At 50.3% G+C, this 14,133-nt stretch overlaps 1 protein-coding gene across 1 annotated transcript; it reads left to right on the top strand.

The window, feature by feature from the left end:
- Window positions 1-601: 601 nt before the first annotated feature.
- On the top strand, window positions 602-12,190 carry LOC134413693 (olfactory receptor 14J1-like; the record flags this gene model as incomplete). Its single annotated transcript, XM_063147736.1, has 2 exons — window positions 602-1,063; window positions 12,149-12,190. Coding segments are annotated over 2 exons (504 nt in total), but the record flags the coding sequence as incomplete, so codon positions are not given.
- Between the last annotated feature and the right edge of the window lie 1,943 nt (window positions 12,191-14,133).

Below are 14,133 nucleotides of genomic sequence, written 5' to 3'. Positions count from 1 at the left end.
GAGGTTAAATGAACAAAGGGCACCTGTGTGGTTCCAGTAGGTCTGACTGCCCTGCGGCACAGGGAGCCCTGTTTTCCCTCAGGTCTCCCCAGTATTCAGGCTGAGTGCAATGCTGAAAGTAAAGCAGTAACTCAGAAGGAGCACAAGCCTGAAATCAAAAAGGAAATCTGTCCAAGCTTGTCAATGTCTTTTTCAACAGCGCACCATGCCCAGAGTGAAGGAATGTCCAACAGCAGCTCCATCAGGCACTTCCTCCTCCTGGCATTGGCAGACATGGGGCAGCTGCAACTCCTGCACTTCTGCCTCTTGCTGGGCATCTCCCTGGCTGCCCTCCTGGGCAACGGCCTCATCATCAGCGCCATAGCCTGCAGCCACCACCTGCACAAGCCCATGTTCTTCTTCCTGCTCAACCTGGCCCTCAGCGACCTGGGCTCCATCTGCACCACTGTCCCCAAAGCCATGCACAATTCCCTCTGGGACACCAGGGACATCTCCTAAAGGATGTGCTGCACAGCTCTTTTTCTTTTTGTTTTTCCTCTCAGCAGAGTATTTCCTCCTGACCATCATGTGCTACGACCGCTACGTGTCCATCTGCAAGCCCCTGCACTACGGGACCCTCCTGGGCAGCAGAGCTTGTGCCCACATGGCAGCAGCTGCCTGGGCCAGTGCCTTTCTCACTGCTCTTCTGCACACAGCCAATACATTTTCATTGCCCCTGTGCCATGGCAATGCCCTGGGCCAGTTCTTCTGTGAAGTTCCCCAGATCCTCAAACTCTCCTGCTCCAAATCCTACCTCAGGGAACTTGGGCTTCTTGCTGTCAGTGTCTGTTTAGCATTTGGCTGCTTTGTGTTCATTGTTTTCTCCTATGTGCAGATCTTCAGGGCCGTGCTGAGGATCCCCTCTGAGCAGGGACGGCACAAAGCCTTTTCCACCTGCCTCCCTCACCTGGTTGTGGTCTCCCTGTTTCTCAGCACTGCAGCATTTGCCCACCTGAAGCCCCCCTCCATCTCTTCCCCATCCCTGGATCTGGCTGTGTCAGTTCTGTACTCAATGGTGTCTCCAGCCCTTAGTCCCATCATCTACAGCCTGAGGAACCAGGAGCTCAAGGCTGCAGTGTGGAGACTGATGACTGGATGCTTTTCAGAAACATTAAACTGCTGGCCAATTTCCAATTTCTTAAATAAAAAGACTTATAATAAAAATAATCTTTGATACTTGTTGTTGGTTTGGTTGTGGGTGTTTTTCCTTTGTTTTTTTTGGTTTTTTTTTTTTCTATTGTCCACAAAGGACTGTCATTCCTTGTGCCATTTCTCCTTTTGTTTCCCTCCACTTTAACTCCAGACTGCGTCAATGAGGAGCTGGTCTCTTGGTGGCTTTGAAGGAACTAAACGATCTCCCAGCATTGTTTTCACCAGAGATGCCCCTTGGGTTCTCTTCTCTGGAGCTGCAGCAGCAATGTCTGTGTGCAGAGCTGGAGGCAGATCAGTGCTGGCCCAGCAGCTGTGCCCAGCAGCAGAAGCACTTGGTGTTGCCAGTGCTGCTGCCGTGGCCCTGCCCCACTGCCCTGGTGGCCCTGGTGTTGCTGTAGGGCCTGAGTGCTCTCGGGGCCGGGCACAGTCCTGGGGGTGGCAGTGCCAGGGCTGCAGCAGGGACAGGCCATGGGCACTGCTGGGGCAGCGCTGATGCCTGAAGCCAAGCCCTGGGGGCTCCAGGCTCCTTGCCCAGGCTCTCTCAAGAACACGCCCAGGCCAATGCTCACCACAGAAAAGCCCCTAGAGCAGCCCCAGGCTGGCCGTGGGCAGGCTGGGGGCAAACAGCATGGCTGGGGCTCTGCAAGGGCCCTGGGGCAGACGGGAAGGAGCAGCAGAGCAGGGGCTGATCCATCCCCAGTGCTCTGCACAGACCAGGGCAGCGTCCCAGAGTGTCCTAATGGAGCTGCCAACAACATCCCCCCTCTGCAGCCCTGGCCTCTCCCCCAGCTCTCAAAGGTGCACCATCCTTGCAGGCACAGACACGGCAGCCCTTGCTCAGCAGCCCCTGTTTGCATTGCACACAGCAGGCGGGAGCACCCCATGCTGTTGCTGTGGGGACATGAACCTGAGGGAGCACAAATGCCATCAGCCCCTGGGGCCAACATGGGCTGGGGAACACCAGGGAAACCACTTAATTTTGTCCTGGACTCTGCAGTCAGCCAGAAAGTTTGTTCCCATCAGCTGGGAGTTTCCTGTCCCGCTGCAGACGCTGTTGCTCAGAGCCGGGGCTGCCTGGCTGCCACCTGAAAATAGCCCTAAGCATTTCCTTTCCTTTACCTTTGCTTTCTTTAGCCTGCCCTGATACAAATTTCTTCCTCTTGCCCACTCCCGGAGGCCCAGAACTGGACACAGCCCTTGAGGTGCTGCCAAACCAGTGCTGAGCATAGAGGAAGAATCACTGCCTTACTCCTGCTGGCTACCCCATTCCTGATCCACAGGATTTCCAGGGGTTGGGTGAGGCAAATAGTGGGGTAGGGGTGAGGACAAAGTGTTATTGATTTTCAGCCATGAATGTTCTTGATCTTCATATCTATTCAAACTGCATTAGAGGGAGCTGAGTGTCAATATCAATTAGACATTTGTGATACCAATCTATAAACAGAAAAAGAATACTGGACAAAATAGTTCTCTCTTTTTTTTTTTTCAATATAGCAGATTCACTTTGAAGACACTTCTGAAATCTGTCCAAACAAATCACATAAGAACTGAAAACTTAAATTATTCCCATGGACTTTTCTTGTTTTTCTTGTTCCGAACAAAGTGTTTTGAACAAAAAGTTTATGAGTGTTTGTCACGGAATTCCTGAACTGATGAGCTCAAGAAAGGAAAGGCCTCTGGAGTAAAAAAATTCATCAGCAACCTCCAAGTGGCGGAGGATCCATCCCCATCAGAGCAGCAATGAACAGAAATGGGCACAGCTTTGTGCCTGCCCCAGCTCTAAGATTGGCTCTGGGCCTGGAGCAGGAGCAGCTCTTGATGGCCCCAAGGCCAGGGCTCTTGTGCTGTCCTGGGCAGATGGGATGGCAGCAGGGGCTGCAGAGCTCTCAGCACCTCAGCCCGAGGGCAGCAGGGCAGCCAGGGAGCCTCCTTTGGCCTTGGCCAGGCACCTTCCCCCATGGTGGGGCTGAGTCCTGTGGCAGCTGCAGCTGCTGCGGTGCCCTTGCCAGGGGCTGAGGACGTGGGGCAGTGCCCAGAGCAGCCTGGCCTGAGCAGAGCTGTGGGGCCAGAGCCGGCTGGGCTGGGCTGGGCTGGGGAGAGGCCCTTGGTGCTGCCCAGAGCTCAGGGCAGCTGGCAGAGCTTGCAGGGAGCTGGGCTGGGCTCAGAGAGCCTGGCCCAGAAACCATCAGTGTCCATCTCAGCCTGGCTGAGAGTGCAGGGGCAGGACTCAGGCCAGGCCTTGTGGGGCACGAGCAGCAGCTGTGCAAGGCATTGCAAACAAGCAAGTGGCCCAGAGAGGAGGCTGCTCTGTGCCCTTGGGGGCATGGACAGAGCAGGGAGGGGGCCCAGGACATTTGTCAGCTCCAGCCTCTGTGCCCATGTGTTGGCAGCCCTGGCTGCTGAGCCCAGCTTTGGCCTGGGCTGAGTTTGGCTGTGGCCCAGCTCCATCCTCCTGTGGGGCTCAGGGCCTGTTCCCGGCCATGGCCAGCCCTGTCTGGCCTCTCTGCTGGCCCAGAGGCTGCAGAGCCTGGCGCAGGGCTGTCTGTGCAGCCCTACAGGTGCCAGGGCCTCTGCAGCAGCTGGCAGAGGCTGCCAGGCAGGGAGACCATGGGGCACAGAGCCCCAAGGCTGCTGTGGGCACCACGGCACGGGGGCTGTTCCCAGCCACAATGCTCCTGGCCTGGGCTGGGCCTGCACAGGGGCTGGGCCACCATGGCTTGGCCAGCACAGGGCCACAAAGGGGCCACACAGTCGCTGCCAGGGCTGACAGCAAGGCCAGGCACACACAAGCAATTGCTGAGCATGGCCTGCGCTGGCCAGGCCTGACTGTGCCAAAGGCAGAGCTCAGCTGCCCTTGGGGGCTGCAGGAACAGTCCAGAGACCAAAGAGCCTCCATGGCTGTGCTGGAGACCAAGGCTGCAGGAGGGAAATGCAGGGCTGCTGTGGGATGGGGAGGGCATTGAATTCCAGCACACACCTCAGCTCTCTGATGATCCCCGCACCATGCTGGGCCCTGTTACAGACTGGAGCAGAGCAGATGTTGATGGGACAGGAGCCCTGTGGGCCTGTCAGGGACCTGCAGCTTGCAACGTGCTCTGCTCTCCCTCAGGTGTTTTCGGAGACATCCAATCCTAGCTGGGCCCCTCAAGGCACAAGTGGCACTGCCTGTTCATGGGTACACAACTGATGTCTGCCTGGAAAGGGGCATAGGTGTTAATACCTGTTACTTTCATAATATACAAGCAAATCTTTATTATCTGTGTCATTTGAGTACTCTTAAGGAATGGCAACGTTTTCCCACCAGAAACGGGGATTTCCTGGAAGCGTACTGATGGCAGGAGAAGAAATACTGATCTTCCCATCTACTTGTGTCACCAATAATCAGTCTATTATTTAATCTCTCTCTTTTCCATCAAGTGCTTCCATCTCTCCTGGTTAAAAGGCCATGTCTAAGGACATCTCTTCACTAGACCAGCTGGATATTTGTTCTTTCCATTGGTCCCAGATTTCCTCCACCAGATGCTCTCTGGTCATTCAAGTGCCTCTCAACTGACTGGTTTCATGCTTTGAGCTTCAGGGAGTTGCCCAATCTTTCTGAAGTTTAAATAAATATCACATAAGGCGACATCTTAATTGTCTTTATATCTATCACAGAATTACCTTTTCTTATATCTATGTCTAAAACTGTTCCTGCATAGGAATCCTTTAGGGATGGTGGACATGTCCGATGATGCTGGGACATTGCAGAGAGCTGAGGAAAGAGCTGTGATGGTTATTAAACTGTTCAAATGTTCAACTTGTGTTTGTTGGCAAGAAACCTTTCTGTACCTCTGAGTGTCACCAGGCCCTGAGCCCAAAGGACACAAACCTGATCGGTTGTGGTTCCCAGTGCAGTGGCTGCACTTGGACCTTGGCTCTGCACAGGAGAGCTCTTCATCCCTTTTCTCTCTTTTCCTCCCTCTGGGCATGGAGAGAGCTCCTGACTTCAGCGTCTGACTCATGTGTGCAAAGAGCAAGTCTGGGCAGAATTGGGGCAGGGAGGGTTTGGGGGGCCTTGGGATCTGTGCTGGGCACAGAAGGTGTTTTCCATTCTTCTGAGATTGTCTGCTGTGGAAAGTGGATTTAATATCCAGCAGAGGAATGACTTTTGCATTTGATAGAGCTGTGCCATCCCCTGGCTCTTTTGGCTGACCAGAAATGAACATCCCTCTTTGTCTCGGACAGCTCCTTCTCCAAGGAAAGCAGGTGGGAGTTGGAGCCAAGGAGCTGAAAGCTGCAGGTGCAGCCTGGGCTGGAGGGAGCTCAGATTTGCACAAGGCTGCTCTGAGTGCCAGGACTTGGATGGGAGAAATGGTGGGGTGGGGATAGGGACAGAGTCTGATTGATTGTCAGCCATGAAGAGTCTTGAATTTCATATCCATTCAAACTGCATGCGGAGGTACTTGGATTCAATGTCAATACAAGATTGCATCTATCAATTTATTAACAGGGGGAAAAAACCTAAGCAGGACCTAAGAAACTTTTCTCACTGTCTTTTTAAATAGAATCTATTCAACTTGAATACACTACTGGAATTTTTCTAATTAACCACAAAAGATTTGAAAATTAAAATCAAATTGTTCCCAGAGGCTTGGCTTGTTCAGGTGCTCTTAATGTTAATGAGCCCTGGGACACTGAATTCCTGCACTGAAGAGCTGAAGGCTGAACAAGCCTCTGGAGCAGGAAAATTCAGCAGCAGCCTCCAAGGTGCTGAGGATGTCAGCAGCCCCCACTGAGGCCATCTCTGCCCAGAGACCGTGGGGGAATGGGCAGACAAGGAGAGCGTCCCTGGGGCTGGGGCAGCACAACTCAGAGGCACCAGCGGCTCCAGCTGGGAAATGGAGTGTGGAATGTGGCTGGGAAAGCCCTGCCTGGGCTGTGCCAAGCAGGACACACAAGTCCTGACCCCATCCCCCAAACAATTCTCTCAAACAAGAAGATATTTAAAAGGAATTGCAGTTGTTTCTGTACCCTGAGTTGGACTCCCTGGGAAATACAAACGCAAGATTCTGAGGAGCTCTCATGAACAAAACAGCCTTTACTGGCTGCTTTAAAAGATCAGAGAAACTTCTGCAAAATGTTTATTATGACATTTTAGTGAGTTTTGTTAATTTGTTAATTTAAGATTTTTCAAATCTTCAGATTTCTTAATTAATGTATTGATGAGTGTGGTGGGTTTTCATGTCAGTTAATTATTTATGTATTTATTTCATTGTGAGAAAGGATTACGGGAAAGGTAAAGTTGGCCTAACATTTTAAAAGGGTATAAAGAAATGTTTATTAAAAGTAAATTAAAAAATAAAAAAGTAGTAGAAATTCAAATAAACCATTTTTGAACGCTTTGTTTTCTTTATAACTTTTTCTTTTTACTGACAACATAAAGAAAGTAATCTTAAAATTTCTAGTTTGTTTACTATTTCTAGAATAGTCTTTTTAAATTTAATTTAGGGAGAGAAGTTTTTCTTTTTAAGCTTATTAAGATTTTTTTACAAGAGGAAAATATAGGTTTTTTGTGATTCTTAATTCTGTCATGGATAACAGTTGTCTGGGCAATTGTTAATGTGAAGTTGTTTTTATTACTACAAACTTTTTTACAGCTTGTTGATGGGCCATGTCAACTTATGAGGTATTGTGTTAAAGATGAGTTCTTTAAGGGTAAAAGGTTTTATTTTTTAATTTTATAATTTTTTTTATCTCTGGGAAGAGCTCTTCTTTTGGGGATACTGTCTTTTTTTCCCTGACTAAACTTTTTTAAAATTCTTGTTATTTTAACATTTGTTTAATTTTAACATGCAGGTTTTTGTTTGATATTAATTTTAAATTATTTTAATAGTTTTTTGTGCTATAAAGAAGAAGAGTTTTTTCTTTATAGTTTATAAAAAGATTTTAGTTTTAAGATTAAGGTATTTTTCTTATTTTTTATTTGGGATTTAATTTCTTCTTTAGCGACTTTGAGGGGTTTTTATTGCTTTTTATATGCTTGTATTTTGGTTTTTTTTCTTTTACTTGAGGGAGGATTGAAGTATTGAAAGGATTAACACCTGACCTTCCAGTAACTTGTGGTGGAAGTTGTAGTTGGGTTGTGGTAGGATTGGTTTTATGGTTGGTTTTTGGGGTTTTTTGTGTTTAATTTTTTAGTTGTAGGGTTATTTTGTATGGGTTGTAGGGGTTTTTGGTTTTAGTTATGTTGGGTGGAAGGCACTTGATGGTAAGATTTTAATAGCTGTGGCTGGTTTAGTTCTGGTTGGGGTTTTGTAACCTCTTTTGTTTTCCTGTTTGGTAGTTGTTGGGGTTTGGTTTGGTTTGAATGGGGCTGATGGAGAGGGGGGTGGCCTGCAGAGGGGGGAGAGGCCTAAGCCCACTGCAGGGTTGCTCGGTTTGGTTTGGTTTGGTTTGGTTGAGATGGGGGCCAGGGCTAGGGCCTGCTGCTTCTTTGTTGAGTGGAAAAGAAAGAGGAGGTTCCTGGGATTTTTCATCTTTAACATATGTGTTTCACAGAGGTGAGTTCAATATCTTAGTGGTTTAACAGATTGTCAGTTACACAAAAAGTTTTGTATTACTTTTTAAAATTTTTCTCATGTAAAACTACAACATACATACAATCCACAAAAAACACTTCTCAAAATATTGACTTGGCCCCTTCAACTTCACAAACTCTAAGCCTGTTCAATATAATGTTAATCAAAATTTGTCGGAGCACAGAAATGAAGAAGAAGACACAGAAAGAGAGAAAGAAAAAAAAGATCCAGAGAAGCACAAACACAGCTGCCAACTCCTGGATTCTAGTGTTGTTCAGATGGAAATTCCAAGAGGATGCAGGGTCAAGATGTGTGCTTGCCTTGTGGTCAGCTTTCAATACTGCTTGGTCTTCCTGGGCCCTTCCCCCAGGTGGGCCTTGGGCTCATCTGGTCCCTCAGGAGCTGGGCTGGGGGCTGTAGAGGTGGCTGTGGAGCATTGCCTGTGCTGTGCCAGGGACTGGCAGACACTGCTGGGCTGGGATAGAGGCTCTGGGGGGATTGGGGTTCCAGGGCAGGGCAGGGCAGGGCAGGGCAAGGCTGGACCTGCCCCTTCCTCCCCCACACAAAATGTTTTGAGCCAACAATCTCCTCCAGTCTGTCACAGTAAGGCAATATTGGAGGTGAAATCCCACTTCGGGCCATGGGCACCATGGATGAGAAGGACAGTTCTTTTCCATAGGAAGAAAAGCACAGACCACAGTGTTTGGAAGACAGGTGAGAGCCTCACTAGACCAAGGCCAGTCAGACGTGTCAGTAATAGCAGATTTGGTATGGGAGCAGTCTTTGGATATAGGAAATTTTGGAGGTGGAACCCCAATCTCAGCCATGGGCACCTAGAGAATCAGGAGAGTTTTTTCCCATAGGAAGAAGAGCACAGAGCCTTCCCCAGTGTTTTGGGGACAGATGGGAAGTGACCCTCATGCAACCACTGCCAGCCAGACTTGTCCTGGCAATAATCTTATGTGAACAATCTCTGGATATAAGGAAATTTGGAGGTGAAATTGCAATTCTGTCCATGGATGCCTGGTGGAGGAGGAGAGATCTTTTTCATAGGAAGGAAAGCCCAGAGCTCCATCATTTGAATAGCAGATGAGAACAGACCCTCAGCATGCCAAGGTCAGCTTTCAGGCAGCCCCTGGGAGGCCAAACTAGCCAGACCTGTTCCATGTTCCCTTGGTTCCATGAGGCCTTGCAGTGTCACAATGGACTCTGTGATTCCACAGGACCCAGAGTGTCGCATGACTCCTCTGTTCCATGAGGCCTGCTATGTCACAATGGACCTTTAGACCCTGGGGGTTTGCAGTGTCACAATGGTCTCCTTTGGCTCCCAATGTCACAATGATCCACTGATGTCACAATGGACCTTTGGTTCCATCCAGCCCTGCAGTGTCACAAAGGCCTCTTGGTTTCACGAGGTCCCACAGTATCACAATGGTCCTCTTGGTTCTGTGGGGACCTCCAGGGTCATTTTGGCCTCACTGGCTCCATGGAACCTCACAGTGTCACAATGCTTTGCTTACTCTATGGGGCCTCACAGTGTATTAATGGTCCCTTGGTGTCACAGAGTCCCACAGCGCCACAATGGTCCCTTGGTCTCACAGAGCCCCATAGTGTCACAATGGTCCTTTGGGATCACAGGGCCCCACAGTGTCACAATGGTCCCTTGGTGTCACAGGGCCTCACAGTGTCACAATGGCCCCTTGTTTCCATGGCCCCTGTGCTGCTGCATTCCCCCCTCCCCTTCTCAGGCTGCCCTGCCAGCTGAGAAATGCTCCTTGGGGCTCGGCCTTGGCCAACAGCCCCTGGGCTCAGCTCCTCTGCAGCTCATCACAAACACTGTCTGCTCCAGGCACTGCTGCTTCCCAACCAGCTCCTGTTTCCTTTAGGAGCAGCCCTGGGAACTGTTCGTGTTCCCTCAGTGGCACAACATCCCTGTTCTCACACTGTTAAAGAAAGCTGTGGATGCCAAGTGCGGCCAGGATGAACCATTGCTGGGACTGAAGCCCCTCTCTTGGGCCCTGCAAACAGCGCTCCAAAAGGAGCCCTTGGAGCTCTCCTGGGCCAGCGACTCCCTCTGAGTGGGGCCTCTCCCAGCTGGGAACTCTTCCGTTTGCTGCACTCGGGGATCCTGAACAACCACAGAGCCTGGGCCGATACCCCCACTCCTCCAGGCTCAACCCTTTGCCCTTTGCTGGGGAGATGCCAAAGCATCAGCAGTGAGCATTGCCTGCCCTCAGGGGAATTGCTCACAGCTGCCTGGACATGACTCCTTGTGTCTGTGTGCACACAGGAGTGCCTGTGCTGGGGAAATGCTGCTCTGTGAGGGGCTTGAGTGGTGTGGATGGCTGAGTTAGTCATGCCTGTAAGGAAGGTTGAATCACAAGCCATAAGTTAAATGCTGCTAAGAGTTGTTTTGCTAAGTTGTTAAGTTTAATATAAGTTTATAAGCTAAGTTGAATATGGTTAAGTATTATTGTACTGTTAAATCATTCAGTCATAGGTTATAAGTAAGGTTAAATACTGTCAAGTGCTGTTCTTTTGCTAAATTCTGAAGTCTGAGGTATCAGTCTAGGCCTGTAAAGTTTGAAATCTGGTTAGCTTTTAGGCTGTATTCTTTTTATCCTTGACCTCATTGCTCTTTTGTCACACACACGCACGCACACACACACACACACAGAGGGAGAGTTCTTGGTTCATTTCTGGTTTGATTGCCTGGATTCTGTTTGGTTTTGTTGTTGCTTTGTTTCCTTGGTGTGCCTGAAGTGTCCAGTCAGGAGCAGAGTAACTCTTGCCAAGGAACTTTGTGCTGCTGTCCCTTAATATTAAATCTGGTTTTTGCTGATCCCTTGCCAGGGATTTTTCAGCACTCTCAGCCCCTCATTTGTAACAGGGTGAAGGAGCCCTGGCCCAGGCTCTGGCCCTGGGGGACATGGGGATGCTGCCGGGGGGTCCCTGTCCCCCTGTCCCACCCCCAGGGCCCCGGCTCCCCATCCCCGTGTCAGGCTCTGGGGTCGATCTCGTGAAAAATCCTCTGGGGGAGGCTGCGAGGCCGGGGGCAGGGGGGACCCGGGGGGACAGGGGACCCCGCTGTGCACGAGCAGGGTTGGACTGCTCTGGGGGTGAGCTGTGAGGGGGGCCGGGGCAGAGTGACCTCCCCAGTGACCTCACACAGCCCCTGTGATGTCACACCATCCCTGTGATGTCACACAGGCACCTGTGACATCACACAGCTTTTTTGCGATGTCACACAGCCACCTGTGATGTCACAGCCCCCTCTAGCATGTCACACAGCACCCTTGTGATGTCACAGAGCCAACTCTGGGATGTCAGCCTCGAATGTCAGGCAGTTGCACTGTGATGTCACAAAAGACTCTGTGATGTCAGAAAGCCACAATGTGATGTCAGAATCTGTTCTGTGATGTCACAACCTGCTCTATGATGTTACACAGCCAGCCAGTGAGGTTCACAACCCATTCTCTCATTTCACAGGGCCACCCTCTATGATGGCAGGATCTCCTCTATGGCCACGCACCCTACTCTATGATGTCACAGAAGCTGTTAGATGTCACAACCCCCTCAGTGATGTCACAAAACCCTCTCTGTGATGTCATGCTGTTATGAGTAGAGAAGTTGCCCATTTTATTAAAAGGTTGCAGAGTTCACAGGTTGGGCCAGTTGCTGCCAGGGTGGAGTTCTAACTGTTTGTTGTTGTAATCACCTGTTTTTAATAGTTTTTTGTTAACTACCTGTTGTTGATGGATGCGAATTCCCCTTTTTGTCGAGTGGCACCCTGCTGCTTCTGGGAGGATGGCACCCGGGATAGGAAAGAGAGGGGACAACCAAGTTGGCATGCAAATGATATTGGGGTTGGCATGCAAATGAGGAAGCTCTGCACCAAACCTAGCCAAAAACCCCTAAAAACATCAAACCAACATGGAATTGAGGGATCAAAGTGATGTCTAGACGTGAAGAACAGAACCCAGTGTCCGCTAAAACTCTTTTTACCCCTCATCCTAACCTAAAAACATGTTGGCTGGAAAGAGGACCTCGAATGTCAAACCAAAATACTGGGAATCACCTGGTGCTCTGGTGAGGAAGGAATCCCCAGCTCTGCCTGCAGACCAGTGGACAAAGCTGCACTCTTTCTCCTCCTCTGTGCCACTTCTGGGGGCAGAAGCGGTGTGAGACCCATGGGATTACCCCACCTGAGCTGATTTTTAATAAAGACATTAAAAAGGAGAAAGATCTCCTGCCTGATTTATTTTGTTTATATTTAAAAACCAATACATGAAATAAAAAGGGCAAGGAGACTTCTTCTCCTTTTTAATGCCTTTATTAAAAGTGATCAGCTCAGGATTGGGCAGCTCGGTGGGGCTGCAGTCTCCCGTCGTCTCTACCAGGGCGACTCAGAAGAGGGGGATATGCGCAGCTTTGTCCTGTAAGGGCAGAGCTAGGGAATCAGGTCCTCATGGGAGCCTTTTAGGGCATGATGATCCCTTCATTGTTCGTTTTCAGATTCCTGTCCACCCGGTCTCAGCACAGGGGACGACTCCCGTGGTCAGGGCGAGAGGGACTCCAAAGGTGTTCCGCATCTCTGCAGGCTCAGCACTTGGCTCCTCAGGTCCAGATATCACTCCAACCTCTCAACTCTTAGTTCGCTCATTGTTTTGGGGTTTTCTCAGTACGTTTGGAGCTGTAGTCCCCCATAGCATGCTGGTCCTGGAGTCACTTTGCATAGCCACCCCCCCCAGGTCTCTTCACTATTTTGGGGAAAAGTACAACTTAGCCTCGGGCAAGGCTCTCCTAATACAAAAGGAGCAATTAGCCACAACGACCCGCGATTACAATAAGAAAACAGGCAGAACTAGAAGCAACAGTGCTCTGGCTGATTTTTTTGTAACCTTTTGTCACAAAAAAAATAGCAGAATTTTTGTTCATAACAATACATTTTTAGGAAGCAAAAAAAAATTACTGGTCTTTGGTTCTAAGTAATACAATTCCCTTCATTCATAAGTTGATCTCCATTGGCTATTTATTTATTCCTCTTTATGGTAACTAGTAATATTTGAGGTTTTTTGTCATCTTTTTTATCATCTTTTTCTCAGAAAGGGTCAAGGGAGGCACTTTGGGGTCCCTGGAGACATTTCTGGGGCACATTTGGGGCAGTTTTTAGTCTGGCGAGGGAATTCAGAGAGAACTTGAGGGTCTGGAGGACACTTGAGGGACCCCGGTGGGCACTTGGAGGGGCCCTCAGAAATTCCGAGGGACAGTTCAGGGTCTGGGACAGAACTTGGGCGTCCAGGGGAGTCCTTGGAGGTCAGGGAGGGGAATTTGGGGCCCTTTGGGGTCCGGGCGGTCCCTTGAGTGGCTCTGACGGGATTCTCTGGGGCGCGTGGGGTGATGGGAGTTGAAGGCGTGGGTGTAATACTGTTCAAGGGGGCCGCGGAGAATCACGGGAGTTCAAGGCACAGCTGCAATGGCTCTCGGTGGGGCGTGGGGCATGACGGGAGATGAAGTCCCGGCTGGAACAGCGCTGGACATGTGTCATGGAGCATGATGGGAGCCGTAGTCCCAGAAGTGACTCCAACTCTTTGTTTGGAGGTCCGGGAAGTCTCTTCGGGGCACTTCTGCATCCGAACAGCGATTTGAAATCCTCGGGGGAACGTAAATGGTTCGTGAGAACTTGCAGGGGTCTCGGGGAGCTCTAACCAGGCTCTTCAGGGCACGGGGCATGGCAGGAGTTTTAGGCGTGGGACTGTGTTCTGAGGGCTCTGGGGCCACGGGGGATGAGAGGAGATGAATTCTCAGAAATGGCTGTACCGGGCATCTGTGGGGATGGGAGCACTCAGGGGATCTGGGGACACTTTTCAGGGGTCCCGAAAGAGTGCTGAGAGGGCACTGAGGGATCCTGGAGGGTCTGGGGGACAATTAAGGGACAAGTGGGGGGTGGATCCCAGGGTTCTGTGGAGTGCAGGACATGACGGGCATTGTAGTCCTGGCTCCAGTGGGGCTCAGTCGGGCCATGGGGCATGACGGGAGTTGTGGCTACTGTAGGCACCGTCCCCGAGTCTCCGATCTCTGGTGCTGATTGGCAGGAGTCTCGGCAAATGGGATGTGGTGGAGGCGGGAACAGCCCATTCAACTTCTCCAGTCCCTCCCAGTACAGCCCAGTTCATCTGCAGTAAAGCTCAGTTCATCCCAAGTAGAACCCAGTTCAACCCCAGTACCCCTCCAATCCCTCCCAGTACAGCCCAGTCCCTCCCAATACACCTGAGTTTATTCCCAGTCCCACCCAGTTCCCCCCAATATCATCCACAGGATGCCCCAGTGTCCCCAGTCTTCTCCGCAATGGCCCCAGTGTCCCCAGTACGTCCCAGTCCTCCCC

The sequence above is a fragment of the Melospiza melodia genome, unplaced genomic scaffold, assembly GCF_035770615.1.
Source record: "Melospiza melodia melodia isolate bMelMel2 unplaced genomic scaffold, bMelMel2.pri scaffold_48, whole genome shotgun sequence".
Lineage (NCBI taxonomy): Eukaryota > Metazoa > Chordata > Aves > Passeriformes > Passerellidae > Melospiza > Melospiza melodia.
The sequence above is the reverse complement of the archived record's forward strand: the minus strand, read 5'-3'. Positions and strand labels throughout refer to the sequence as shown.